Source organism: Aedes albopictus, chromosome 2 (assembly GCF_035046485.1).
Source record: "Aedes albopictus strain Foshan chromosome 2, AalbF5, whole genome shotgun sequence".
Classification (NCBI taxonomy): Eukaryota; Metazoa; Arthropoda; class Insecta; order Diptera; family Culicidae; genus Aedes; species Aedes albopictus.
In genome coordinates this window covers 95,757,291-95,784,925 of record NC_085137.1, presented here as the reverse complement: position 1 = coordinate 95,784,925, position 27,635 = coordinate 95,757,291, and the positions used below count along the sequence as shown (strand labels likewise).

Genomic DNA, 27,635 nt, shown 5'->3' with positions numbered 1-27,635 from the left:
GGATGGGATTACAGTTTCAACCACCAACAAATGAGTTTGTGGTTTCAACCCCACACATTAAGATCAGCTCGGTATTTTCCCCATCTTTTTACTGAGTTCTCAACAGCAGATTTAACTCGGTACGCTCGGTTATCCCTTTTGCTGAATACTCTGTAAATAAGTTAACGAGTTCTGCAAATGAACTGTCAAAAATTACAGATGAATGGTAAATATCGTTACTGATGAACGGTAAATATTGTCGGGCCGCCACCAAACCGGACTTCGCACAATCAAGTCGCGACGCGACCCAACTCGCGACGTTTTTTTTATCATGTCAAAAGTAGTGCGCATCCTTCCCGTTGTTGTCAGCAACACAGCGCACTAGATGCGAAACAGTTGCGACACTTGTGGACCAAGAAAATGGCAATTTTTGATTGAATGTTGGTCTTGATTCCAACCGGATGGACAATATTGATTACCGAGTTAAATCTGCTGTTGAAAACTCAGTAAAAAGATGAAAAAAATACAAAACTCAGCGAAAATTTTACTGAGCTGGAAAATCAGAATCTTATGCCGTGTTTCTTTTTTAACCTGGGTTGGAACTGGATTGGCGGAAAATGTGTAAACAAACAACGTCAAACAAACTTTAGTACAAGCGAAACCGAAATCGGGTTGGGGTTGAAACTGTGATCTGATCCAGTTCCAACCCAGGTTGGAACTGGATAATAAAGAAAAACGGCATTAGTGTGCAACCCGACTTCGGTTTCGCTTGTACTAAAGTTTGTTTGAGTTTGCTTGACGTTTGTTTGTTTACACATTTTCCGTAAATTCAGTTCCAACCCAGGTTCAAAAAGAAAAACGGCTTAAATAAAATACAACAAAATCAAATAATTTGCACGTCTCTTATATATTCGCATCTTGTTATTTATAAAACTAATCATAAATGTTTTTACTTTATATCTAATAAATAGATATTGTTTCGTCGCTCAATGTATCCTGCCATCCTAAAATTAGCTCATCGTAAAAAAACGGAATCTTCATACTATGCAATTGGTTTTGCATTAATGCTGCTACATACGTCTGCTGACGATAGAAAAGTTGGTCTGACGTACCACTGACATTTATACTGTGCTTAATGCTGGACTTCCACCCCGCTGCGCCGAGCCTCCCCGTGCTCCTTTTGAGCGGAACTTTGTCGCTGCCTGTTCGGCGATGTCAGCTCGCTCTTCTGCTTCTTCCAGTTCCTGCTGAGCCTTGCGGAATTTAGCGAGATTTAATGCGGCAATTTCCTCAGCTTCCTCAATCTGCCTCTTGTATGTTTTGATCTTCTGCTGTAATTTGTCGACGAGATCCTGCATTCGTTCGTGGTTCTTGCGGTCCTCCTCCGATTGGAAGGTGAGCTCCTTAATACGGCGCTCCGATTTCCTCAAGTTCTTCTGTGCATCGGCGTGCCTCCTTTGTTCGCTGTCCAGCTCAGATTCAATTTCGCGCACACGCTGTTCCAGTTTCTGAATAGCCTTCTTTCCTCCCTTCAAAGCGTTCGTTTCCGCGTCATCTAACCGCACTTGGAGTTCCTTGATCTGCTGTTCGAGGGCTTTGCGTAGTTTTTCTTGAGTTTGCGCATGATCTTGCTCTGCTCTTAGTTCATCAGCCAAGCGAGCAGCATCAACCATAGCCTTTTTGGCCTTTTCTTCAGAATTCTTAGCTTCGTTCAACAGCTCATCGAGATCGGAGTGTAACGTTTGCAGTTCAGACTCAAGTTTTCTCTTGGCGGCACCGATCGATGCGTTTTGCGCTGATACTTCGTTCAGCTGCTCGTGCGCGTCGCTGAGTTCCTGTTCTGCTTGGCGACGGCCTCGATCAGCCTGTTCCAGCAATGTTCGCGATTCTTCCAGCTCGTTTTGCAGAGCATTGGCACGGCGCTCTGAGATTCCAAGCTGTTCTCGAGCATCATCGCGTGCCCTCTGTTCCTCTTCAAGAGCACCCTGTAGGTCCTTCAGTTGCTGTTGATAACGTTTGATGTTCTTTTGTGCCTCTGCATTAGCCTGAAATATAAAAAAGAATGACATGTGGTTTGAATGATAATAATTTTAACAATCATCAAACCTTACCTTATTTGCATGATCCAAAGCAATTTCAAGCTCATTAATATCAGCTTCCAATTTCTTCTTCATACGCAAAGCTTCAGCCTTGCCCTTGGCTTCAGCTTCTAGCGATGCTTGCATGGAATCGAGGGCTCGCTGGTGGTTCTTGCGCGTATTTTCGAACTCTTCTTCCTTCTCTTGAATACGTCTGTCAATTTCCTGACGAACCTGAGACAATTCCAATTGCGCCCGCAGAACCTTGTTTTCTTCCTGCTCTAGCGCGGCTTCGGCTTCTTCCAGAGCCGCCTGTAGTTCATCCTTCTCGGCTTCTAACCGTTTACGAGACTTTTCAATCTCATGAATGTTTCGGCCTCCCTCGCCGATTTGGTCCAACAGATCCTTGACTTCATCAGCCAAGTTCTTGTTTTCTCGGCGTACAGCTTCAAGTTGCTCTTGACCTTCTTCGTAAGCACCTTTGAGTCGGAACAGTTCCGTGGAATAGTTTCGGCATTCTTTTTGGGATGCATCCAATTCAGCAGCCAGATCGTCAACCTTCAGCTTCCACTCGCCGATGATCTTATCAAATGCTTTCTGTTTCTTTTCGGCGGCATTCGCTATCGATGATGCTCGGTCAACCTCAAGCTGCAGGTCCTCTACTTCAGTAGATAGGCGCTGCTTAGTCTTCTCCAAAGCAACACACTTCTGATTGAGAGATTCAATAGTTTCCTCAGCTTCGGCAAGACGAGCTTGAAGTTTCCTCTTAGCTTCCTCCAACTCTTCTGCACGGGCAACTCCTTCGGATTCGTACTTGCTGCGCCACAACTGCGCTTCAGCGTTAGATTTGCTGAGCTGCCGTTGGATATCTCCCTTGCCTTCCGCTTCTTCCTCAACCTGTTCGCGGAGATTGTCCAGATCATGTTCCAAGTTTCGGAACTTACCAAGAAGGGTGGCACGTTCACGAGCTTCTTCATCGGCCAAGCGCTTGGTGTCCTCGAGCTGCTGCGTAAGCGAAATCTTGATCTTGCTCAGTTGCGAGACTTGCGATTCGGCGTCCTCCAGTTGACGGAGTAAGTCAGAGTTTTCGATCGAAAGCTTCTTCTTGGCGGCATCAAAGTCATTGAGAGTACGATTGGTTTCGTCTAGCTTGCCTTGTACTTCGTTCAGTGTGTGCTGCAGTTGCTTGGCAATCTTTTCTTGGGCGGCCTGTGGCGTTGAAAAGACAAGGAAAGAAAACAAAAGAAAGAGGGATAGTTTGAATGTGATTATATTTCCAATTTAAATTGTACTTTACCTTTTCACGTGATAGCTGATCACAGGCAGATCGAGTGTTGTTCAGCTCGTTGTACATGTTGGCACGGTCGTGTTCCGCTCTGGTGTTAAAAATACGAAGAAGAAAAATGATTTTTTATTATGAATATCTTCTCAATCTTTTGAATGTTTTCATTTTCATTTAGATTAAAATTAAAAAGATTTAATTTTCCGAGGCACAAACGATCCCATCAATTAGTAGAATTGAACGATGACTTACTTCGTTTTCAGTTTGTTCAACTGATCCACCTGTTCCGCCATTTCGGCAACCGCATCGTTATGCTTCTTACGCAGGTTGGCCAAGGTACCCTCATGCTGTATGTTCGCTTCCTCCAAATCACGACGCAACTTGGCAAGTTCGGCTTCACGTTTCTTGTTCAGTTCGATCTGAGCTGAAGTAGCGCCACCGGCTTCCTCCAGACGTTCACCCAGTTCTTCAAGTTCTCGTGCCAAATCTGCACGTTGCTTCTCAGCCTTGGCACGTGCTTGACGTTCGGCTTCCACCTCTTCTTCGAGCTCTTCGATGCGACCCTGCAATTCCTTGATTTGTTTTTGCAGTTTGCCGACCAGATTTTGTTCATCTTCTAGCTTGGCAGACAGCGCGGAGATTTCCTTATCCTTGCGCATGATGGTTTGGTCCATCTCTTTCTTGCTGCGCTCAAGATCGGAAACGGCCTCTTGGGTCAACTTGAGGTCACCTTCAACTTTACGCTTAGCCTTGTCGACATCACCACGTAGTTTCTTCTCGCGTTCCAGAGAGTCTTCCAGTTCATCGAGGGTTTGTTCCAGCTTGGCCTTAACTTTGTTCAAATGGTTGACTTTGTCTTCCGCGGCCTGTAGTTCTTCTGCAGTTTTCTGGTTCACTTCACCTTGCATCTTCTTTTCCTTGTTCAGCTTGTTGATCAGTTCATCCTGGTGAGCGATTTCATCGTTCAAGTTCCGGATTTGGTGATCCTTGGAAGCCTTGTCCTGCTCGATCTTCTGAATCTGCAGCTCAAGGTCTTCGGCATCCTTCTTTTGGCCGGAAATTTCCTGCTCAAGTTTCTTCTTGGTCTGGAAGAGTTGGTTACGGGCGTCCTCTTCCTGTGCCAAGCGTTCCTGAGTATCTCGCAGTTGGTTCTCGAGGTCGTTCTTCTGCGCGGTCAGTTTGGCTGCCTTTTCTTGGTACTCCTGTAGGGCTCCCTTTTCACCAGACAGGGAATCCAACAGGGCAGTCTTTTCTGCCAAGAGTTTACTGTTCATGGCCTCGAGTTCCTTGCGGAGTTTCTCTTCCTTCTCAAACGCTTCCGTGGCTTTCTGGGCCTTCTCTTCGAGTTTCTGAAATTATGAAATGGAGGAAAAACCCGAATAGTTAATAAATGTTCGAAAAATGCTTATGCCGTCTATACTTACAGCAATCTGATCCTCAACGCGGGAAACGTTCAGCAGAGGCTTCACCTTCTGCCACAGTTTCCACCATGCCCAGGTACGCAGTTTGAGGTATTTGCGCAAATTGCGCTGTACGACTTCCAGTGCGACGCGTTGCGATTGCATTTTCTTGAACTCTATGCGGCACAGATAGCCACGGCACCAGGACTGCAACCAGGACATAATCTTGGACAGACGCTGGTCACGGAAGTCCTCCATCTGACCCAGGACACCGGCGCGGAAGAATACCTGTTTGTGAAGAACAAATGAAGAACCGTTATTTAGTTTTGTTGTAACTTCATAGACTATTTTTCACTAGTCTCAGTTAACAAATGACCGAGAACCCAACTATTAGTAAACAAAATTTTTTTTAACTTGTTGATTTAAAATCGAATAAGTCCAGTATATAATAATGTAAATACGTAATTTCAGTAAATATAATAAAATTCCAGGCCCTGAAGAAGGTCCACTCCCCGGACCGAAACGTCGGCAAAGATTAAAAAGTAATCGATGCAAGTTTGTTGACTGTTAAAGCCGAATCACACTCTTTGTGCACCAACTAAAGAAAAGTCCGTAATAGATTTTAACAATTATCGGTTGAAAAATTACTGAGATGTCGGTAGAACTACGTCGGGATTTTTGCAATCCGATTTTTATCGATATCTTAGTAATGGTTATTGGTTTGCGGCTATGCTTTACCGAAATCTCAGTGACGAGAAAAACCGAGAATCAGTAACAAACCGAGAATATTACCAAACTATCAAGTGTTGAATTCTCGGCAATCCATTCACCGAGATCGATATGTATCTGAATTTGAGTGTATGTATGTACATCATGTACATACATTGTTTAGGAAATAATACTGAATCTTACCTTTGTATGTCCAATACGATAGGAATCTGGATCCAACTGAATGGCTTCGAAACATTTTTCGGCAGCTTTCTTTGGTTCCGCTTCAGCCTGCATGGCAGCTGGAGCCAAGATGAGGTAACTAGAAAAAAAAATATAAATGATTTTGATATGTGTAACAATTGACTAATATATTTTTGAAGAAAGTCATGAAGAAATCTCGGAAGAAACTTTAAAATAAATTTCTGATAATTTTGAAATATTACGTTAAAAAATCTAGACAAGTTTCTAATGACATTTAGGTACGCATTTTTAGTGAAAATCAGTGTAGATATTTAAAATTAATTTCTGCAGGTCCTCTACTTCTAAAAAACTCTGGAATCCTGGCTTTATTTTCAGATAAAGATCTACACTCCCGTGCAAAAGTTTGGGGTCACCCCCTCAAACACATGGAAATGTTTTTCGGTCATATCTCACACATCTTTCATTTAATCCAGTCGTTCTCAGACTCTATCGAAAGATAAAGAGTTAGATTTGATTCGTAGGTACTTTTCACAAATTTTATATGAAATTTTTAGTATAAAAAGTTTACCTAAACTTACATGATTTTCCTAAATCTGTACGAAAAATTGTTTTCCGTGTAATTCAAAATTGGGTCGACCAAATTTTAAAATAAAAGTTGCATTAGAACCCTATTTCTATCCTCTTTGAGAGCCATTCATTAGATTTTAGCGGAAAAATTCATAACTTAATTTAAATTATCGAGTTAGGTTTACAAGTCACCGTGCAAAAGTTTGGGGTCACCCCTTAGTATGCTGCATCGTGCAAAAGTTTGGGGTCACCTTTCAAATGGAGTCTGAGTCGGATTTTTATTCAAATCGTCATTTGTTTTGGTGCAACTCCAATTCCTTCTATGATAGATGAATGGCAAGACACAGAAATGGTTATGAAATGTTCATAAACTAAGTTTTAGACTAAGTTAAGGTAGAAAATGATATATAAAATCCATACTAAATAAGCTAATTTCGTTATATAAAGTGCGAAAGAGAATAGAAGTGAGATAAAAATGACTAATTCTTGATTTCTACCCTATATAACTGTAAGTGATAAGATCACAAATACACCATTACCCCAAAAACCATTACAACGAGTCATTTCCATTACATAAGAGATTTCGTGTTTTGGTGCAAAGCAAAGGGATAAATTTTTGATGAAAATGCCATTTAAATTAAAATATGTAACATTCCTGAAACTTATGGATTTTGGGGTAATTGTATGTTTGTGGTATAACACTTGCAGTTATATAGGGTAGAAATCACGAATAAGTCCTTTTTATTTCACCTCCATCCCCTTTCGCACTTTATATACCGTACTTAGCTGATTTAGTATGGATTTGATAATCATTTTATACCTTATAACTTACTCTAGAACTTGGTTTATGAACATTTCATAACCACTTCTGTATCTTGCCATTCAACTATCAAAGAAAGAATTGCAGTTGCACAAAAACAAAAACGACGATTTGAACAAAAATTCGACTCGACTTCATTTGGAAGGTGACCCCAAACTTTTGCACGATGCAGCATCCTAAGGGGTGACCCCAAACTTTTGCACGGTGACTTGTAAACCTAACTCGATAATTTAAATTGTGTTATGAATTTTTCCGCTAAAATCTAATGAATGGCTTTCAAAGAGGATAGAAATAGGGTTCCGATGCAACTTTAATTTTGAAATTAGGTCGACCCAATTTCGAATAACACGGAAAACAATTTTTCGTACAGATTTAGGAAAAACATGTAAGTTTAGGTAAACTTTTTATACTAAAAATTTCATATAAAATTTGTGAAAAGTACCTACGAATCAAATCTAACTCTTTATATTTCGATAGAGTCTGAGAACGACTGGATTAAATGAAAAATGACTGAGATATGGCCGAAAAACATTTCCATGTTTTTGAGGGGGTGACCCCAAACTTTTGCACGGGAGTGTATACCTGAAGAACTATTTTTGTAATTGGTGGAGGAAACACCCCGTAAAATTCTTGAAAAAAGTCTTAAAAATCATTGGAAAGTTTAATGGAATTCCTGAAGGATTTAAACAAAAATTTATGATAAAAAACAAGTAGAAATTTCTGAAGAATTTCACGAAGAAATCTGAACTTCGGAATCGGAATATTTAGAGTCAATGGAGTTCTTGCCTTGGCGAAACTCTGTACACATGTGGTTGCAGATGATAATTGGGAAGTCGATGCTTTTATTTTGGTTCGGATAAAACAATGCGAAAGATAGAAAAAACTTACAGGAAATTCCATCAGAAATATTCTTAGAAATTCCTACAGGAATGCTTGTACAAGTTTCTTTATAAATTATTTCAAGGATTTCTTTAGTAATTGCCGCAGGTTTTCTCACTGGAATTATTTGGGAAGCTTTTTCAGGTGTTCCCAAAGAAGTTTCTTCAGTATTTGCATCAGGAATTACTTTGCAAATTATCCCAATATTTCCTTTATAAGCTCTTGCATGAATTGCTCAAAAGTTCATGCGGAAATTCCTTTAGGAGTTTTTTTTTTCTAAAATTCTTCCAAACAATTCAGAAAATGCTCTAGCAAGTGATAAATGTCTTCAGTAGTTTCTGCAGAAATTCCTACCAGAATTCCTGCAGACATGCCTCGAGATGTATCTGTTTATATTTCCTGAACTCAGAGGAGTTCAGAGGAGTTGATTCAGGAATTTATCCAGAGATTTTGAAATAATCCCTCCGGAAATTCCTTCAAAAATGTCTCAAGAAGGTCCTTCAGAACTTGTTTCAGGATTTCATTTAAGGGATTTTTCAGAGACTCGTCTAAAAAGGTCGTACAGAAATTTCAAGTAGTAGTTTATTCATGATTTTTTATATTCAAGTTCATTCAAGAACTTATTCAGGAATTTCTGTTTGAGTTTCTTCGGAAATTTCTCTAGGAATTTCTTCAGGGTTTTGAAGGTTCGTTTGAAAGATCTGTGGATAATGTGTAGAAAAACTCCTGAAGAGATTTCCAAAAGAATCGCTGAATCGATTGATAAAATGATTCCTAGAGAAGGAATTAACTAAGCATTTTTCGAAGAAATTTTCGGATTATTTTGTTAAATAACTCCTGAGAATGTTTAAGCGCTAAAGGAATGTCTAAACACTTGATAGTATTCCGACTGAATTAAAAAATATTAAATCATTTAAAAAATAAACGATGGAATCCCATTTAAATCCTTAGATCAATTCACTTAGAAATCATTGAAGAACTACATGGAAGCACACATGCTGAGACTGCTAAAAAGCGTTAATAAAACCTGAAGGGTTTTAACGATATAACTCCTTGGAGGAAATTCTGAGGGAGTTGTTAATTATGAAATCGCGTATTTCTTAAGAAGAAATCTCTTGATATATCTTGGATGTTTTCCTTTCAAATATCTGCAAAAATTGTTAGAAAAAAAATCTCCTGAGGAAACTGTTGAGAAAATTCTTGAAAATTGTAATCCCCAGCTCACAGAAGCATTTTTGAAAACCTCCGTTGGATAATCCAGTATAAATTTTTCTAGAACGCATATCGAACTTCTTTGAAAATTCAATGCAAATTTAGTTGGAACCTGAAAAAAGTTTTTTCTTCAAATATTTATTTTCTGAATGAGATCAGTTCAGGGAAGCGTCACCATTGGTCGACGTCAACATTTGTAAATTGGAACAGATTTTGGTCTAATTCGAAAAATACCTTATTTGCCAACATTGTTCTAAGACTTCTGGACTAACTCCTAAAGAGTTTTCTAATGAAAGATTCCCGGCGAAGATCCAGAAAGTATTTGTAACAGAATCCCTAGAAAAAATGTCGGCCAAGATTCTTAAATAATAATTATAATCTCGGAATACTCCCTCTCTCTCTTCTTGGCGTAACGTCCTCATTGGGACAAAGCCTGCTTCTCAGCTTCTATGAGCACTTCCACAGTTATTAACTGAGAGCTTCCTCTGCCAATGACCATTTTGCATGCGTATATCGTGTGGCAGGTACGAAGATACTCTATGCCCAAGGAAGTCAAGGAAATTTCCTTTACGAAAAGATCCTGGACCGACCGGGAATCGAACCCGTCACCCTCAGCATGGTCATGTGCGGTAACCGCCTCGGCTATATGGGCCCTTAATCTCGGAATACTGCAAAATCCGATAATTCATTGTGCGGCTTTTGGCATAATTTCAAAGAGAATGTGTTTTAAGACTCTTCTTGAGGATATCTACAATTTGCCATAAAATTTCTGAAATACTTAAGGAAGTTTTTGTATGATTTAAAATTCTCGTTATGATTTTTGTTTTTAGTACAAAAGTCCGCCAATATTATGCATATACACATTTTTCTATCGATCACAAATAAAAAAAAACTATGAATATTACTTAAAAATCAGAATATATCTTGGTTCTTCTTCTAAATGTGTAAGTATATAAACCGATTTTGAAAATATTTCCTCGTTAGGCCATTATAAGCATTTATTCCACTTTTTGTGCTCCCACTCTGGCTGGTCGAGGGCTGGATGAAAATAAAAAGCATTTATCGGATTTGTTAAAGAATTTTGAGCAAGACCCGATATTTTGATAACTATTTTTTCAAAATGCAAAATCCAGCCAAAAAGTCATGAAAAGGAGACAGTCACAATGAAACTTGTATTATTTTTATTTAAAAAATAAAAAATAAATAAAAATAAAACTATTAAAAATATGGAAATATTTCCAGTACAGTATAGTAGCCCCGATTGGAATCGTTCGTTTTGTGTTGACCCTAATAAAATATTCAGTGTACCTTTTATTTTCATATCCTAAGAACTTAAATTACATCGCAAAACACGAGTTGGTAGATGCTATCGAAAGTTTTCCCACAACTTGAAATGGCTTAACAAGAATAAGCGTTTTTACAGAAGCTCAAATGTTTTCTTATTGAAGAGATGCTTACAACTGACTTACTTAGTGCAACACTTGTCAATTCTCAAAAAACTTTTTCACAATTTTTCCGCTATTTCTTAAACTTTCAAAAGTTTTTTTTAATATTCAATTTGATTTGAAATTCAAATTGATTTGAATTTGATTAAAAAAACCGTTTACACAACTGTTTATTTTTTTTTCAAATTAACAAATAATTTTGGTTTTATTCGAGTGATTTTCTGAAATTAACAATTAATTTGTTTTTTTTAGTACCATTTTTTATTTTAAAAAATTCGCTTGGATCTGGCTAAATATTCTTTAGAATATAACCTGAAGCTCTTTACAAATTGATCTATTCTTCGCGGATTCTCTGAGGCTTCACTTCAGAAATTACTCTAGAAAATTCTTAAGAGATTCTTCTACAAGTACTTCCAGGGGGTTTCTCAAAAGGTCCTTAGATATTCCTCAGCAGCAGGCATTCTCTTGGGATTTATTGAGACCTTTTTTTGGGAATTCTTTCAGTTTTCTTTTCAGGGAACCCTTCAGTAATCTTTTCAGAGATTCTTTTTGGAATTTCTTCTGAAATCACTCCGGGTTTATATCTTGGCGTTTCTCCCGGAATATCTCAAGATTGGAATTACTGCAAAACATTCTCCAGCTTTCCAGGCAGTCTTTCAGAGATTCCCCCAAAAAACAAATTTTTAAATTTTTGTTGTTGTTCTTAAAGAATTTTTCCAGATTTGTTTTTCCTCTAGAGATTACTTCAAAAAATGCTCCAGGAGTTTAAGTACCTTTCAAGCAATTTGCCTTCAGAAGTATCTCCAGTAGTTCTTCCAGGATTTGCTTCAAAATATCCTCCAGGAATAGTTTCAGAAATTTGTTTGAAGGATTTCTTCTAGAATTCTAGTACCGTTGAATGCAATTTATACACGGATTCCCGTAGATTTTTTCTAAGGAAGGAAGAAATTGCTCCGAGGTTTAATTCTGAAATTCTTCAAGGGTCTTTTTTTTGGAAATCTCTCCCCTCAGGGATTTTTTTTTGGAAACTTCTCCAGGAATCTTTCCTTCAATTCCTGCAAAAGTTTTTATAAATCTCTAGTAGGAACTCCTCCAGAGCCATTCCAAGAATTTCCTCCATGTATTTCTCAGGAATTCCTCCAAGAACTTTTCAAACGATTATTTCAGAAATTGCTTTAGAGAATTCTGTTCAGGAATCTCAACAAGAAATTTCTCCTTGAAATCTACAGAGGCATTTCTTTAGATTTTTTTCAGGTAACCCTTGAAGAATTACTCCAGTATTTTTATGTTGTTCCATGAAGTACTCCAATAAAAATCCGTGGAGGAATATCTGAAAAAATTACCAAAGGAAACTTTATAGGAATCCCAGAAGATATTTCTGAAGAAACCGCAGGAGAAATTTTAAAAATAAACTTTTTGGAAATTTCTTCAGTAACTCCTGATGAAACTTTCTAAGTGACTTCCGCAGCAACTTTTCGGAAGAGTTTACGAAAAAAACGCTGAAATTTTTTTCGGAAAATCTGAAAAAAAAATTAAAAAAAAGTTTAATAAGGAATTAATGGAGAAATTTCTAAAAGAATCCTTGGTGGATTTTTTTAAATAAATTTCCATTTAATTCCTGGAGATATTCTTAAAAAATTCTGTGAGGAATATCTGAAAGTATCCCAGGTAATTTCTTGACGAAATAGTGAAAGGAGTTGCTGAGTAAATTCATGAAGGAATTTATGGAATCACTCTTTGAGGAACCCTTGGTGGAATTCCTATAACAATTTATTAGAATATATTATTGGAGAAATCCTTTACCAAAATTAATGGAAGATTTTTTGGAAGAACTCCCGGTGAAATGCGTGATCGTATTCTCAAAGAAATACCTGACATTCTGGAGAAACACTTTAATTCCAAGAAAACTCTCATGAGTATTTGCAAAGGAAATTTCATGAAGGAAAAATTTATGAAGAAAATTCTGGACTTTATAAAGAATCTGAAAAAAAATCTTAAAAGATTCCTGGGAAGAAATCCTGGAGGAATTTCTGATGAAATGCATGAAGGAGTACCCGGAGGAGCTCCTGAAGGATCTGTTCCAGAATTTCTGCGAAAATCTCCGAAGGAATATCTGCTGGAATCACAAAAAAATATAGAAAGAACTTCGGGAGCAATTCCTAGAGGTATTCCATGAAGAAACTCATTAAGAAATTCCTGAACAAATTATTGAAGGAACCGATGGAGAAATTCTCGAGAGAATCCTGGGATTATTTTATAAATGGGATTCCTGGAGTTATTTATGAAGGAGAAACTTCCATAAATTACTTCACGCATTAATAGAGGATGAAGCAAATACACAAACTTTAGAAGTCCCACACAAAGTGTGTGCTATATTGAGGACGGGCATGAAAATGGATAATTTTTATGTGACCTTATTTATGGACTTTCATAGGAATTAATGCATCTATTTTTGAAGGCTCTCAATAAAAATTCTTTAGAAAATTTATGGAGGAACTTGAGTCACCACAAGTATTTCTGAAGGAATAGTTGGAAGATTTTTTAAAGAAATCCAAGGAAAAAAATCTGAAAAAAATCCGAATTCTTGATTTAATAAAAAAAATCCCTGTAAGAATGTCTGGAATCCGAGGAAGGTTTTCTAAAAGAACCCTCGGAGAAATTCCTGAAATAATTAATGGAGAAATTTATTAAGCTTGGAAGCGTAGATAATTAAAACCACATAGCGCCAAAATCACAAACTAATTGTTGAGTTATCATATAGCACTTGATTTCCTGAAAAACTTTTCCGTAGTCGACCCTCTTCTATCTGCTCCGGATCGCGAGCTAGATAAGTTTGAAACTTTACTTGACGACTAGCGCCATCTAGCGGTGAAATCACCAACTAAATGATGAATCACTGGATTGCTTTTGACTTCCTGAAGAACTTTACCGAAGACGACACTATTCTATCTGCTCTGGATTCCGAGATAGCGGAGTTTGAAACTTTACTTGAGAACTAGCGCCACCTACCGGCAAAACCACCAATAAATTGTTGAATCACCAAATAGGTTTTGACTTCCTGAAGAACTTTGCCGAAGACGACACTTTTCTATCTACTCTGGATCCCCAGATAGAGAAGTTTGAAACTTTACTTGACGACTAACGACCCCTAGCGGCGAAATCTCAAACTAACTCGTGAATCACCAGATTGCTCTTGACTTCCTAAAGAACTTTGCCGCAAACGATACTTCCATCTGCTCTAGATCTGACTTGACAAACTTGACAAACTAGCGCCACCTAGCGGCGAGTTCACCAATTAATTGTTTTATCATAAAATAGCTCTTGACTTCCTGAAGAACTTTGCCGCATGCGACATTCTTCCATCTGCTCTGGGTCCCCAGATAGAGTAGTTTGAAAATTTACTTGACGACTAGCGCCACCTAGTGGCGAAATCACAAACTAAATGGTGAATCACCAGATTGTCCTTGACCCAATGAACAACTTTGCCGAAGACAGCATTGTTCCAAATAAAGTAGATACATATTGAGATATCACATATGATAACTTATGAGTGCTTCTACTGGCGAGTGTACATAGGAACCACATCTACATAGCGCCTCTAGCGGCCAAATTACCAACTAATTGGATGTAAGTTGGTATTGTGCGGTAGATCTATTCCAGTACTACAACTTTGCTAAAAAGTATGCTGCTTTCTTGCAGTACACCTGAAATATTCGCTCACACCCCCAATTAGGCGAAAACCCATAAGCTCTGAGAATCCTACAACAACGAACTGCCGTGTAATAGGTGACCGTGTAGACGAAAGCCATGTATGTAGTAGGAGTCTATACTGTATATGTAGAAACCAACGAACAATAGATTCCTGGATAGGAATTAATCACAATAAGTGTACCGTTCCATTATTGGTACAGTAGAACTGTAAGCAGCATCAACAGTGCCCATATTTTAAGTAGCGCATCTTTGAAAACGATGCTTACATTTCACAAACCTATAGATATTTAGATACACTTCTTGAAGAACACTTACCGCTGCTTGAAATCGGAGTACATCATCCTGTTGGGGAATCCCTTACGACAAATACGAATGCCTTCAAGCACACCGTTACAGGTCAGCTGGTGCATAACCAATTTAGCATCAATGAGACCGGTCTGCTTCAATTCATTGGGAATGATACAACGCACAAAGTGAGGGGAGGTTGACATCAGCGTGTTCATCAAGTTGTTCAGCTGTTCCTTGTAGGCCGAAGACACGGTCGCAAAAGCGGCACCCTTCTTACCACGGCCACCACCTTTGGCTGGTGGACCTCCTTCGGCAGCGACCGGTACACCTTCCGTGAAGATTTCCACCAGCAGTGCGTTTTCACCCTTCTTGAACTGTTCGACAACGGTGTCGTTCAGCGGATCCTTGTTCTTCTCAAGCCAGCCCGTGATGTTGTAGGATACGACACCGGCATAATGGCCGATAGCAAAATGGCCGGCCGGAATGCCTGGCTTCGGTGGTCGGGGCTTCATGAATGGGGGAGACTTGCCCAGATGGTTGTTCATCAGCTTCTCGGCAAAGGTTTGATCGGTGGCTTTCGGGAACATAGATTCTTCCTCAAGAATGGATAGGATACCCATAGGCTGAAGTTTTGTGGAAACGGTGGATTAGATGGTGTGAAGATCATGAATACATGCCAATACAAACCTTTTCAATCAATTCAATACAAGCCAGCAAGTCCATACCGAAATCAATGAAAGCCCAGTTGATACCTTCCTTCTTGTATTCTTCCTGTTCCAGGACGAACATGTGATGGTTGAAGAACTGTTGCAATTTCTCGTTGGTGAAGTTAATACAGAGCTGTTCGAAGCCGTTGAACTACAATAGAAAAGGAATGCAAAATTTGATCATAATGAAAGTTTGAAAATATTTTAAATGTTGACAAGATAAAAAGATTGATGGACTGTCCCCAGTCACTTACATCGAAAATCTCGAACCCGGCAATATCCAGCACACCGATGAACTGGGCACGCTTCTGCTTGGTGTCCAGCGTTTCGTTACACTTCTTGACCAGCCACTTGAACAGACGATCGAAAATACCCTTGCAAAGGGCACCGACGGCATTGTAGACCTGGTCCTTGTTCTGACCCTTGGTGACGTACTCCGTGCCGACCTTGATCCTGGGCTTGAGCAAGTTCTTGTACAGATCATCCGTAACGCAACCCAACAGCTTGGCAACCCGGTCACCTTCCTCGATACCGTCCGCTTCCGCCTGCTCTTCGCGACCCTTCTGCTTGAACTTCATACCACCCATGTGCATAACAGCGGAGGTAATTCTGTAGATGTTGTCCTTTTCGTCCTGGGTGAAACCGAGGATATCGAAGGCTTCCTGCAATTGGTTGAGGTGGATGGTGAGGCCAAATTACATGATAACACTCTGGTTGATATCTCAAAGAACTTACGTCGGTCAGTCTACATTCCTCACCGTCATCGACATTCGGAATAGTGACTTTACCCTGGGCAACGTTGTGATAGTCGTAGATGTCATTCGACAGGAAGCACATTTCTGTGGATAATTATTATGCTATGACGACAATAAGAATCAATACAGTGTCGGACAAAACAATAAGACCACCAGCCATTTTTCATACAAAATGGCCAAGTTTGACAATGTGGTGCTCGGTTTCTAGTGAATCGATTTGGCTGAAATTTTGGCAGTGCCCATGGAGTTATGTGAATTTCGATTTGTATTTAATTGATTGAGTTCTGTTCACTACATCAAAAGTTACAGATATACGGAACGACAAAATAATAGGACCACTTTCAGATTGCCATGATCAAAGGATCCATGAGAGTATCTGATACTTGATGATTGATAAACAAGAACTAAAATTAAGAATGCCATTTAAATTTGGAGACATTTTTATTGAATTGACCACAAATAACCATCATGAAAATCTGGTGTTAGAATTTTGTCGCACCGTATATCTATAACTTTGGAAGTAGTGAACAGAACTCAATCAATTTAACACAAATCAAAATTCCCATAATTCCAAGTCAGCTATCAAAACTTCAGACAAATCGGTTTACAAGAAACCGAGTGCCATATTGTCAAACTTGGCCATTTTGTATGAAATAGGACCGGTGGTCTTATTGTTTTGTCCGACACTGTATGTATGAGACTTCACCTTTTAAGCCCTTGACTGATCCGGACATCATCTGGTAGAAAATGTGATATGACCGTTCCAAGGTTTGCTGGGAAATTACACGAGCCTTTTCTAGCAAATATGTCTCAATATCGGCACCAGCCAGTTTACCGGAAGCAGTGAAGTGAATGCGAATGAATTTACCCTAGGTGTTTGTAAGAAGATTTCCGTCAATCAAACGCACCTCAAAAAACAATTCTCCTCAATACTCACGAAACGCGACGAGTTATCATTACGGACGGTCTTTGCGTTACCGTAGGCCTCCAGTACGGGATTGGTCTGGACGACCTGATCCTCCAGGGAGGGCTTGCCTTCGGTATCCTTTTTGCTCGCACCGATGGTGGCAAAGTACGCAATGACCTTCTTGGTGTTTTCAGTTTTTCCTGCACCAGACTCGCCGGTAATCAACATCGATTGGTTTTCCTTGTTGGTCAGCATGTTCACGTAGGCACCGTCAGAAATGGCAAACAGATGGGGCGGAACTTCATTACGGCGCTTGCCGCGGTACATTTTGGCGACACGCAACGTGTACAGCGGCCAACGTTTGTACGGGTTGATCACAATGCAGAACAGTCCGGAGTAGGTCTGGAAAGGTAGACGAGTGCAGCACATATAATGTGAGAAAAATTTTAACGTAAGTTTTGAAAATACCCATAACAACTTCCAAAAGACTCTTTAAGTTTTTCTAGTTTGGTTAGCAATTTTGATTTATTCCAATTTTTAGGTTCAAAAGTTTCTTGAAAAATATTCATTTTTCTTCTTTTCAAATTTCTGTAAGAATGTCAATGGTATTCCTCCTGAATTTTATTAAAAAAACCACGCAACTGTCTCATATTTTCTTCATTATCACGTTCACAAATGCTTTTTATTTTATCCGTGAGATTTTCTGAAATTTCTTAAAACCATCAATGTGCGTTTTTCTTCGTGTGTACCATTTTTCATTTAAAAAAATTTACTTGGATCAGCATAAGTAATTCTTAGTATTTACATCTGTAGTTCTTTGCAAAACTGATCTATTCTTCGCGGATTCTCTCAAGGTTTAGAAATTCTTAAGGAAAATTGTCAAGAGATTCTTCAAGAAGTACGTCCAGGGGGTTTCCCAAAAGATCCTTAAATATTCCTACGTGGCAGGCATAATAAACTTTAGTAAGACCTTTTAGGGATTCAGTGAGACCTTTTGAGGAGATTCCTAAGAAAAAAAAAAATTTCTTAAATTTTTTTGTTGTTCTTTTTGGAGTTTTTCCACATTTGTTTTAAATTTCTGCTGCTAAATTTTCCTCTAGGGATTACCGCAAAGTGTTCCGAACTTGTGAAATAAGTTATAACGTACAGATTCTTAGGTGGTGCTTAACATTTAACACTTTGAACATTTTACTAAATTTTGCAAGTCTGTCGAGTAACACAAAAGAAGCAAATTTATTGCACTCACTTGAAATTGTGGAACGGTTGAATTTCTTTAAATATTTTTATTATTTGTAGACCGGCAAAGTATTAACTTTTCAAAAAATGGTCAACTAGCTGTAATTTTTCGAAAAGGGCATCCAAAATTCTCATTTTTTTTCTGTAAGTTGGTCAACTAGTTGTCTGTCAATGGTCGAAACTGGGGAAAGACCGGATTTTTCTACACGAATCCTAAAGTTTTTTTTATCTTCATTAACGAGATTTTTAGCCCTAGGCTATCTCGGGATCCTAAAGTTAACTTTGAGCTGTTATATCTTCGGATTCAACAAACCAAATGCAATGAAATTTTGAGGATTCATAACTTATACAATGAGCTTTGGAAAACGCTTGACTTAACTTTAAATTGTTAACACGGTAAAAAATTTAAGCTATCCCCTGCACATATGAACAAACAAACCAGCAACCAGTGTAATCTGAGTTGGGTAAGCGTGGCATTTGGAGTCATTATGCATTTGCGCCATGTTTGAATAGAAGACCGACTTAACCTGAAAAAGGCCCCACTATTACCGTATTAATGCTACAACTAGCAGTTATAGCAGAATAATACGATAATAGTGGGGCCTTTCTTAGTCTTGACCATACAGTTATTCTGATAACGACTTGCAGCACCTTCATAATTAACTGTGATGTGTTACACAGTTACACACTTAAATAAGAACGAGAAAAATGTAATTTCGTAAAACATTGTTTTTTGAATTTTATTAAAAATAACACTATTTTATAAAACAAAGCGAAAGTTCAAATATCTTGCGTTGCAGTCAATCAGTTGCCAATCTTTTTGCATACAGTCGAGTCTCCTATTAAACGCAGCCACCCACTTAACGCTCACCGCAATTTCTCAGCTATCTTACATCCAATCAAGCTGATTTTTTAGTACAGTTAGCCCTTACTATAGACTCGTCACATACAAAAAATAAACTAAATTGGTTACTGGACTGCTTGGAAAATGCGGTGGGCGTAAAGTAGGTGGCAGCGTCTAATAGGAGACCCAACTGTGCATAAAAAGGTGCATATAATATGCTTCGATTATTTGAACACAATTCTTGCGTCAAATTGGTGGAATTTAAGATACTGGTGAGTGGATTGAACGATCACCTTAAACTTCTTATCAAAACTTCCAAAAAACTAGTAAAGATTATTTTTTCTTGTTGGAAAGAAGAAATAAAAAAAAATCTCAACATTCATTTGACATATAAGATGTAAACAAGCTGCAACAAGAAAGTCCGCTCAATCGGAGCATTGGTTACGGAAAATGAGATGTATGAAGAGAGCAACTTTGCTGAAAAGTAGAACAAAAATCGATTTCCGCTCTACTATATATTTTTTCTCCCCGTTTTCAAACTCAGGGTATGATTTTACACCAAAAATGATCAGAGTTAAACATGCTGTACACTAGTGATATCTTATTTTCTGAGCTGTTATGATATTTGAATGTTTTTAGGAATAAAATTTTGATGAAATTTTAGAAAATTATAGTGAAAATGCAGTAAACCATTAAACAAAATTCAGTAAATTAATGTGATTTAATACAATTCAAATAATACTTGACATCTGAGAGGTGACTGACGGTGTAGTGTCTTTTTAAATCGAGGGGAGCGACACAAGTTTTCCCAAGCCGAAATTTTAAATAAAAACGAAGTAAGAAAAAAAACGAAAAAGCCCGCAAAAGTTGTGCCATCTTTTTAGTGGATATGCCGACATTTTTAGGTTGTGAAAACTTGTGTTGTCCTTTGACTGAAACATGTTTATAACATTTTTGTGTGTGTTGTACGAAATTAAAAAAAAAAAAACTAAACTCCTAACTAAAAGCCAATAATTTAAAAAAAAATTAAAAATCGATACCTTCATACTAGATTTTGAAATTATTTCTGATCTTTTAGCTCTTCCTATCTCATTCAAAGCAATATAAGTTCCTTTTGTTCGGTGACTTAATTCGTAATAACTTATATTTTTCCACCTAGTCAGGTTTGGATAAAAATAAAATCAATAATAAAATAATAATAAGTTTTATAAATTAAGAATTCTAGAAGTACATCAGGGTTATTGAGAATATATTAAAATGAATAGAATTTCTAATTGGCTCAACGAATTCTCCATTTGCGTTCCTCCAGGTATTTCTTCAAGAAATTATTCTTTGGATTCTCCAGGAATTCCTGATGGGGTTTATATAGAAATTACTTGTACAGTTTCCTACAGCAATTCTGCCTTGGATTTCTGCTAAATTTTTTACAATGATAAATCCCAGGATGTTTCTAAAAATTCCTCCAAATATTTTTCCTAAAATTCTTCCGGAGGAATAGTGGAACCACAGTTACATTTTTTTATTTGTATTAACGAGATTTATAGCCCTCGGCTAGTTCATCTCGGGACCCACGTTTACTTGCCATCCGAAAAATAGACCTCACATTTTGTGAGTTTGTCGCGAGTGGGATTCGATCACGTGCAGTCACGTGCTTTAAATATCACACCAGGTCCGCTCCACAAAACAGTTGCAATTGCTTGAGGGATCCCAGTTGGAATTTTTGAATTAAATCTCTAAGGATGTTCCTGGAGGAATCACCGGAGTAACTTCTGGAATAATTCCTGGAAGATTGTCCTGAATGATCCCCCCAAGAATTCTTGAAAGAATTTCTGGAGAAGTTTGTAGAATTCTGGAAGGCATTATACAAGGGATTTCTAGAGAAATCCTAGTAGGATTTTGCTGGAGGAATCACTACAGGATTTATTGGAGAAACCCCATCAGGAATATCGGGGAAATCCTAAGAGAAGTTCCTTGAATAAATACCTAGAGGAATTCCTACAGTTCTCTTCGGAAAAATCGGCAGAGGTATTCTGGAGGACTCCATAGATAGAGTCCTTGGTGGAATCGCAGGGGACATTTCTGGATGAATCTCAGTAAGATTTCCCGACAGTATTGCTGCAAGTATACCGGGAGAAATGTCTAGAGAAATCCTCGAAGTATTCCTATAAATATCCCTGTTAGAGTTTCTTGAGGGGTCCTAATAGGAATAGCTTGAGGAATCCCAGCTGGATTACATGGAGGAGGACCAACATGAATTCCTGGAGAAATACCATGATCCTAGAGGAATCCTAAGAGAAGTCTATTGAAGAAATATCTGTATGAATCCATAAAGGAGCACATTAAGAAATCCATGGAAGAATCGATAGAGGTATTCCTACAGGAATTCTTGTAGGAGTAACAGAATAACTCGAAGAAGCAAATATTTCGGATAACTCAAAGCAGGGTCTGGGTCTTAAATGGTCAGAAGTATTCCAGACAACGTAAAACTAGAACGAAATGGTGTATTTCGAAAACCGCGATGTTTGAAATGCCGCATGACAGTATTGAACTATTTCAATAATTTGAGATTTGGCTACGGAACTGGATTTCGGGAAATCGGTAATTCTAAACTAATTCCAAAATGTCCAAATGTATTCTAAGTAACCAATTATAGAGATAAGATGCCATAACTTTCAAAATCGTGAACTTTGATATGTCGAATGATAGTGTTCGTTCATCTACGAAACATGGATCCCGGAACCACCGGAACCGATTCCCGGTAAATCCGTATATGGGTTCCAAAATGGCCAAATGTATTTCGGATAACACAAAAACAACTCAGAATGATGTATTTTAAAAAATAACGAAGTTTGAGGTGTCGCATGATGGTATCGAATCATATTCAAAAATTGACCCCGGAACATCCGTAAAACTAGTTACAAGGCACTTAGTGACCGGGATGGACTTTTGGACATATTTTTCTATCATTCCAGTTCACTTAGGTCTGAAAACTAAACTATTCTCATATCGATTTTTTTTTTCAAAATGGCCAATTTCAATGACCCATTTTGTTTCCGGAATTACCAGGTGGCCATTCCAACAATCCCCAAATCCCTAAAGAAGAAGGATATGTGCTTCTTGTGTCAAAATTTAGCTGAATATTGAATATTGAAAAACAAAAAAGTTATATCGAAAAGAGTGTTTTTTCGCACTCTTGTTAGGAGGGTTGGAACAGACGGTTAAAAAGAACTGTGAAAATGTTATTGTTAAGCATACAATTAAGGACAAACGTCTTGAAATCCCGGTAAAACAGTGCATCAGAACTTCAGACGCAAAAATTTCAAGAATCAAGCTTCACACAACAGTGCATCACGGTGCATTTTATTATTCTATTCTTGCTCTGCTCACTTGTAATAAGCTTGAAATAAGGAGATCAGTTGCGCTGGTTTTGTTTACGAAGAGATTTGTGCCCTCGAAATCGTGAGTAGGTGCAAAAGTCGGCCATTGTGGCGACCATTTTGAGATTCCCACAAGTCTGTCCTTAAGGTGGTGTGCTGAAAAACTTTGTTGAAAACTGCAAAGAGTTCCAACATTTGGGATAAAAGTTATATTCTACAGATCGTCTGATGGTGCTCGACATTTAAAATGTAAAGTAATAAAGTCAATAATGAAATCTCACTTTGTGGATAGAATTACCAAGCGTATAGCTTTGTCACAAGCAACGGATCACTTTGTGGTTTTCGGCATACCGTAGGCTCTATTTTCACATTATCGTTTATATGGCTTCAGACAAATTTGAGTCCCTCGTGAAAAACACGCATAAAAGATCTTTTTCACATAAAGATTTTAATCGCAATGTGGAATGCGAGGATGCAAGCAGTCACACCCAAATATTACAGCTTTGTTTAAAAAGTCGACCATGTTGAACTACTAGTCTATTAACCCTTATGTGGCCGACAGGGTACCCGGGTACCCAGCACCCATTTAAAATACACGGTGTAGAAAAAAGCAAAAAGTTTGTCGGACACATAACGGTTAACCATACATATACAGAGGATGGTCAAAATGTTTGGGATAGGCCACTTTTTTTCTTTCACAAAAAAGTTCAACATTGTGTAACTTTTCATAGAGTGCATCTAATATTCTCAAATTTTGACCGTTTGTCAACCTATTATATGTGCATCAGTGGTACAAATTTGAGCTCGATTGGTTAATCTTTCGCGCAGTTAGAACCGTTCTGGTAAAACACTATTTTTAAGACTATCATTTTTTGAACTGTCATATCTCGGAGACCAATGAACCAAATTGAATGAAGTTTTGAGCGATTATCAACAATATAATAATGCTTGAAAATTCATCAAAACATAGGTAACTTTTTGAAAAAAGTTATAATGGATTGACAATTTTGAATAAAAAAAAATGTATTTTTTTACATCAATGCCATTAAATTTTATTTTTGATATCCAAAGATTTTCTACTTCTGTTCAGAAGATATCTATAATAAGATATATTAGAGCCTATTTGGATTAAAGGAAGAACATGGTTAGTAATTTTTGTGCAGTATTGTAAATTTTACTCATTTTCCTCTATATGGGTGAAATTGACAAACCATCATAACTTTCTTCAACGTTTAATAAGTACCTATGTTTTGATGGATTTTCAAGCATTACTATATTGTTAATAATCGCTCAAAATTTCATTCAATTCCGTTCAATGGTCTCCGAGATATGACAGTTCAAAAATTGATAGTCTTAAAAATGGTGTTTTACCAGAACGGTTCTAACTACGCGAAAGATTAACCAATCGAGCACAAATTTGTACCACTGATGCATATATAATAGGTTGACAAACGGTCAATATTTGAGTATATTAGATGCACTCTATGAAAAGTTACACAATGTTGAACTTTTTTGTGAGAGAAAAAAAGTTGCCTTTCCCAAACATTTTGGCCACCCCTTGTATGTATAATACAAAGCTCTGATTTTCAAAACAGTTATTGCTGATAGGTGTTCACCATTTTTTTCACCAATTTACACCAAATGTTCAAATCATTTGCCAAATGGCTTTTGACATATGGGATACTGATTCTAATAAAAAAAAAACTAAAATTTAGCAATATAACGTAGATACGCATCACATTGGCGAAAAAGGGTTTCGCTGAGAAAATTTTCCGAAATCGTTAGTGCAAACAAAATTTGGGTTTAATTCAACAAAGTAGCATTTTCTCGTTTCTGACTTGCTATGCTTTGTTGGAAATATTTCAACAAATTTTACAAAATACCTTAGAAATTTTTGAAATTATTAAATTATCAATTTTAGTTTTTATCAGTGCACCAAATTGGAAAGTTTAAAAATGTTTTAGTATTTTAAAACGTGTTTTTAAAATAGTTCGATCCAGAACTATAAAATACATCAGTACAAACAAGTAGATTTTTCAAGTGTTGTAAGTGTACATCATGCCAAGAGTAAACCATAATTTAGATATGAAATCTCTCAAAGCTTTTGCGATTGTCACTGAATCATGTTTGTTACATAACATTCTCACTTTTCGCTAAGAACTTTTCGAAGGTTCTAGCCCCATTCGTCACTTATACTTACATAAATCAGCCTAGCCCTGTATCGTTCTCTCAAGTTATGCAGCACGGAGGCATCGTTGAGGTAGGTTAAATTCGACATATCTTCACATTTTTCGTACTTTGGAGGATTCACCTGGCCAACCAGATCCTTCTTGAAATCCTTGGTCTGCGGAATGGAAGAGAGCGAAACAGTAATTAGTAAGAAGTTGTTTTTCGTATTTGAAGGCATGCAGATAAGGAAACCCGGTTTGAACTATATCTGCGGTAGTGTTTGTTTTTCAATGGTACAGGATTTGAAATATGATTTAAAATGTGATGTGATGTGAACTATTTGATTTGTATAAATTGTGAGCATTTTTCAAATTCGTTTCAAAAAATGGGTATGGTGTAAAATATACTATTGTGTGCGGTAAAATGTCATTCAACATTAGAAACAAATCAACCATGCGTCTCCATTTGTCTTTCAATCTTCATGGAAATACATGTACCTATGTAGGTATTTAGGAATGTACCTAATTAATGTCAGGATCACATGCAAAGCTTACACGCAAGCAAAGAATAGGAAAAATGGTAGATTTACATAGGGCAATTAATTTTTTTTTTCATAAATATTACGCTGTTCTGTCCTGTATTTCTTCACTGAATGACATTTTTCAGCTGACCGGGTTTCCGTATCCTTCCATAGGTCATAGAGAAATAATTCATTACCTCGCCGCCGGGCAGCGCAACCGTAACCAGCTCACCCTTGGTGGCTTTGATTTCACCAAGCAGGTAGCCCTCGGCCTCATCGGGAACCCAGCAGGCCTTCTTGGCGTCGTAAGGCTTGCTCTGATCGGCACGTTTCATCTCCTCCGAAATGAAGAGCCATTCGGAGGGATCGGGGTCGCCACCAACCTGTACCACTGGCTTAGGCATCTTGAGCTGGTTCCAGGTTAGTTGGGGACTATGGGAGGATCACTAAACCGGATTCGTTGAAGGATGATTTGGGCTCGTAGATGCCTACCTGTAGAAGTAAAGAAGACAAAACAATGAGAAATTTGGTGAGATTTTTGAACAATACAAGATTGAATAATCTAGTAAGTTACATTGTGGTAATGATTCTGTTAAAATTTTTATACAATTTGTATAATCAATGCTCTGCAGATGTTTAAGTTAAGATTTTATTTTGTTTATTAAAAAAAAAATGCTTTTTGGGGTTCTTCTTAGTAGTTTTAATGTCAAAAATGATGCTTTTATGAAAATTTTTCCAAGTACAAAGAAATGTTAAGGTTTTTCATTTTCCATTAGAACTCTACTTGCCTATTTCCAACTTAGTGTTCCCTGAGCACTCCTACAGTTATTAATTGAAGAGCTTGCTTTGCATGCCATTACAAGAATTTGTATAGCACGCACAATAGCTTACTATGCGGTAGTCGAGAAAATTGCTCTTCCCAACCACAAGATAAATCAAACCCGCTGTTTTTCGAATAACGATCCACTAGGTTTGAGAAAAATGAGTTTGGATCAAGGTTTTATTCACTTTTTGTAGAAAATGAGGCAAATAATTTATAAGCTTCCTTGAGAAAAAAAAAATCAATAGTAATTGGCTCGTTCCGTACTTACATCATAGTTTTTCAAGGTCATTCCAAATTTAAGAAATATACAGTCATATAAATATTGTGTTACAACCCTTTAGAGAAACCTGTTTTGAATAAATGCGGTGTTATTAATGTTTTTTTTTTCAATTTTAGTATTATTATTTCGTATTCAATCATTTCTTGTATTAGAAAATATTGCCTCAAGATTATTCTGGATTTAGCTATTTTTGACATTTTTTAAAAATTATTTGAAGAAAGTACTGCAAGAACTTTACTTTAAATATGTGCTTGGATTTTTCTTACACTTTTTTGAACACATTTTTGCAAACAATGATTTCCACATTTTTAAACAAAACTAATATCACATTTTGGTTGTTTTTTTTGGAATGCGCTTTTAAGTGTGCAATCCTTTAATCTCATACTTCAAATTTTTGCAAGCAATAGTTAAATATATTAAAATGTATCATCATTTTGGTTTTTATGAGCAAAATGTGGTCAAAATGTTTTACAAAATTTCACGAATTTCACCACTGATTTTACACTACTTACGTGCTCGAGTTCGAAAGATGGTCTAATCAGTGGATACGTTTTTCCGGCGGTTTTATACGTCGCAATAAAATTACCGATCCTATGTATAGGATGACACATCGGATAATTGCAATCGTTACTTTGTTGCATCCAATACATAAACTGCGACGAAACGAATGTGTTTTATGTACTTACAAATCAATAGCCGAACCTGCGTCAACATTGTAGGCGCATGTAAAATTAGCATAGGAAGACAAATTTAGTGGGTAAAGTCGTCAACAGTCGCACCACTAATCCGAAAATACATCCAAAAACCACCTAACTGACAACAACATGCATAATCGGTTTAAAATCATCAACGAGGCGCAGCTTCTCGTGGTCTGTGATAATAGTGTCCCGATTTACTTCGTCTTGATTGGATGAAAGTGTTGGATTTCATTATGAACTGGAGATACGGGACATCTTTTATTTTCTGTGGAATGTTTGATGGTCATGGTAGACCATTGGTAGACGCCGAGCAAACTATTGGCATATTGAGCAAAGCAAGACTTAAGTTGAATAATGAACCTTGATCGCAAAATGTTTACTCATCGATGAGCATCGTTTGCATAGGAATTAGTTTTCCGCAATACGGCTTACTGCACACTTTGTTTTAGTTAAATTGTTTATTAACAATAATTTGATAATTTTATAATGTGCAATAAGAATAATTGAAAACACAAAGATAGATAGGAAATGTTGCTTAACCCTTTGGAACCGGGAGGGGTCAATATGACTCTAGCGGTGAAACCGAGCATAAGAAACTTGTTCGAGGCCAGCGAGGTGGTGGCAGCGAAGGCAATACAATTCTGCTCCAAAGGGTTAAAATGTGATGCAGGCTTTTGTCGTTCTGCGATTTTTTTTTTTAAATTTTACTACTCACTCAGCTTAGACGAGGACAAGCTCCCAAAAAT

General features: G+C 37.5%; 1 protein-coding gene across 1 annotated transcript; it reads right to left on the bottom strand.

Moving 5' to 3' along the window:
• Positions 1-867: 867 nt before the first annotated feature.
• LOC109402113 (myosin heavy chain, muscle-like) lies at positions 868-26,802 on the bottom strand. The gene is made up of 15 exons (XM_062850077.1): positions 26,704-26,802; positions 25,286-25,580; positions 24,600-24,743; positions 16,973-17,344; positions 16,742-16,904; positions 16,016-16,119; positions 15,535-15,942; positions 15,261-15,431; positions 14,601-15,196; positions 5,652-5,769; positions 4,764-5,027; positions 3,592-4,688; positions 3,355-3,433; positions 2,091-3,266; positions 868-2,024 (listed from the first exon to the last, which is right to left on the bottom strand). Exons 2-15 carry the CDS (start codon positions 25,490-25,492, stop codon positions 1,101-1,103), a joined length of 5,823 nt encoding a protein of 1,940 aa, XP_062706061.1. The 5' UTR covers positions 25,493-25,580; positions 26,704-26,802; the 3' UTR covers positions 868-1,100.
• Between the last annotated feature and the right edge of the window lie 833 nt (positions 26,803-27,635).